Source organism: Hippocampus comes, unplaced genomic scaffold (genome assembly GCF_001891065.2).
Source record: "Hippocampus comes isolate QL1 unplaced genomic scaffold, H_comes_QL1_v1.1 scaffold109, whole genome shotgun sequence".
Taxonomy (NCBI): Eukaryota; Metazoa; Chordata; class Actinopteri; order Syngnathiformes; family Syngnathidae; genus Hippocampus; species Hippocampus comes.
This window is the reverse complement of record NW_017805274.1, coordinates 1,172,005-1,173,891: the sequence shown is the minus strand read 5'-3', so window position 1 is coordinate 1,173,891 and position 1,887 is coordinate 1,172,005. Positions and strand designations below refer to the sequence as shown.

The 1,887-nt window shown below is 47.7% G+C and overlaps 1 protein-coding gene across 1 annotated transcript in view; it reads left to right on the top strand.

Annotated features, from left to right (window-relative positions):
• The window catches only part of LOC109515636 (solute carrier family 22 member 4-like), a 6,883-nt gene that overhangs the window by 4,320 nt on the left and 676 nt on the right, over nucleotides 1-1,887 (top strand). The window contains exons 9-11 of the mRNA XM_019869545.1: nucleotides 258-472; nucleotides 859-1,041; nucleotides 1,132-1,267. Of these exons, the coding sequence (XP_019725104.1) occupies nucleotides 258-472; nucleotides 859-1,041; nucleotides 1,132-1,267 (534 nt within the window). The remainder of the gene's footprint in view (nucleotides 1-257; nucleotides 473-858; nucleotides 1,042-1,131; nucleotides 1,268-1,887) is intronic.

The window sequence follows — 1,887 nt, the reverse complement described above, 5'->3', positions numbered from 1 at the left end:
AAAAAAAAAACTGTGCTAAATCTAAAAATGGTAACATCAAATTGCAGAGTTGCTGGGGGCTATTCAGGCTAACACCCGTTGTACTTTGTAGACGGATGAGGAGAGGCCAGTAAAGTCCTCCGCTGTTTTGGAGCTGGTGAAGAAAAGACGCCTCGCTATTACGCTCATCCTTCTCTGCTGGGTGTGGTGAGTTCACACGTATCAAACGAGTAGGACAATTACAACCCTGTTTTGAGAGCAAACTGGCTTGTCGGCAGGTTCTCGCTGAGCGTCTGCTACTTCGGCCTGTCCCTGAACACGTCGCAGCTGCACTCGGATCCGTACATCAGCTGCTTCCTGTCTGCCGTGGTGGAGGTGCCGGCGTACCTGAGCTGCAGTTTGGCCATCCGCTACCTGCCGCGACGGCTCGCCGTGGCGGCGGTCTTCCTCACCATGGGCCTGGCGCTTTTCTCCATTCAGCTGGTCCCTCAGAGTAAGTGTCACACCAAAGCCAAAGAGTTGAACTCAAAACCGGAAGGAGTTAAGGTGGCGTAATTCAAAAGTAGTAGGGCTCCCTCAACAGTCTTAACCAATATGGGTTGAGCAGCCATTTTGTGCAAGGTACATGTCTCAGCCAGTTGAGCGCCCTTTGTCAGCTCGTGCTCAGGTGTAATTAAAATCCAGAAAGGCGCCTACAGCCATCTTGTGTAGGGTCTGGATCAAAACAACATCATTCATATTGCACTGAGGTATAGTTGAAAAGCAGTCGTGCTCTTTCAGCCATCTTGCGTCGGGCTGCATCAGCCATTTTACACCGCATTGTAGTTCAAAACCAGGAAGGTTCTCGCTTGGGCTGTTGTCATCACACTTCAACCTAAGGTATCCTGGGTTTGGCCGTGGCCTTGGAGATGTTGGGTAAGTTTGGCGCCACGGCAGGAACGTCGCTGCTGTTCGCCTTCACGGCCGAGTTGTATCCGACGAACCTGAGGAACACGGCATCCGGGATCTGCGTCATGGTGTCACGAACGGGAAGCTGCATTGCGCCCTTTATCATACAGCTGAGTAAGCGCTTGTTGGGGGGGTCCAAACATTCAGTATGACTTTGACATTATGACGGGGTCTCTGTCACTACCTTTGTGTCACACCACACAGACATCTACTTCAAGTATTTGCCTTATATCACCTTGGGCACTCTGGCGATGCTGTCAGTCCTGGCTACGCTCTTGCTGCCGGAGAGTTTTGGCCGAACGCTTCCTGAGACTGTTGAACAGATGCCAAAAAGGAAAAGGTGGGATGTCTTGTTTTTCTCGAGGGGGATTAGCTGACTTTACAAAAACAAACTGTCAATAGACACAATGTACAATATGTTCTTTAACATACAATACAAACAATGCTGTGACTCCTATTAAAACTAAAACAACCTTGAGCTGACCTAAAACACCATCGAGAGGAGGACTCTGCGGGTCAAGGCCTTGAATTAACGTTGGAAAGCAGCGCAAAAGTGTAGAAAAACGAAACTTCAAATGCCTTAGGGATTCAAAGGACCATTAAAATGCTTGACAGGCTAATCTCAAAGCCATGACGGGTTTTTTAATACCTGTGCAGAAATTGAGTTACAGAATTCAGCTGTGTGAATTCATGACCTGGACTTTTAAAGCAGTCAAGTTTTCAAAGGAGGGGTGGGCTTCCAAGCAGTTTACCCTTTCTTTTCAGAGTGGTGTGACAAAATGGTGTGAACAATTCCACAACTGAAATTGTCCCGGCTCAAGATTTGATGACAAAACGGAACCACCCTGACAGCTGCGGTTACTCAAAGTTACAAAGGAGCTTTTATTTAAGGTTGCGAAGGCTTATCTACAAGCCAAAACAATCTTTGACAGCTGTCCCAAAATGGAATGGAAAAATTCA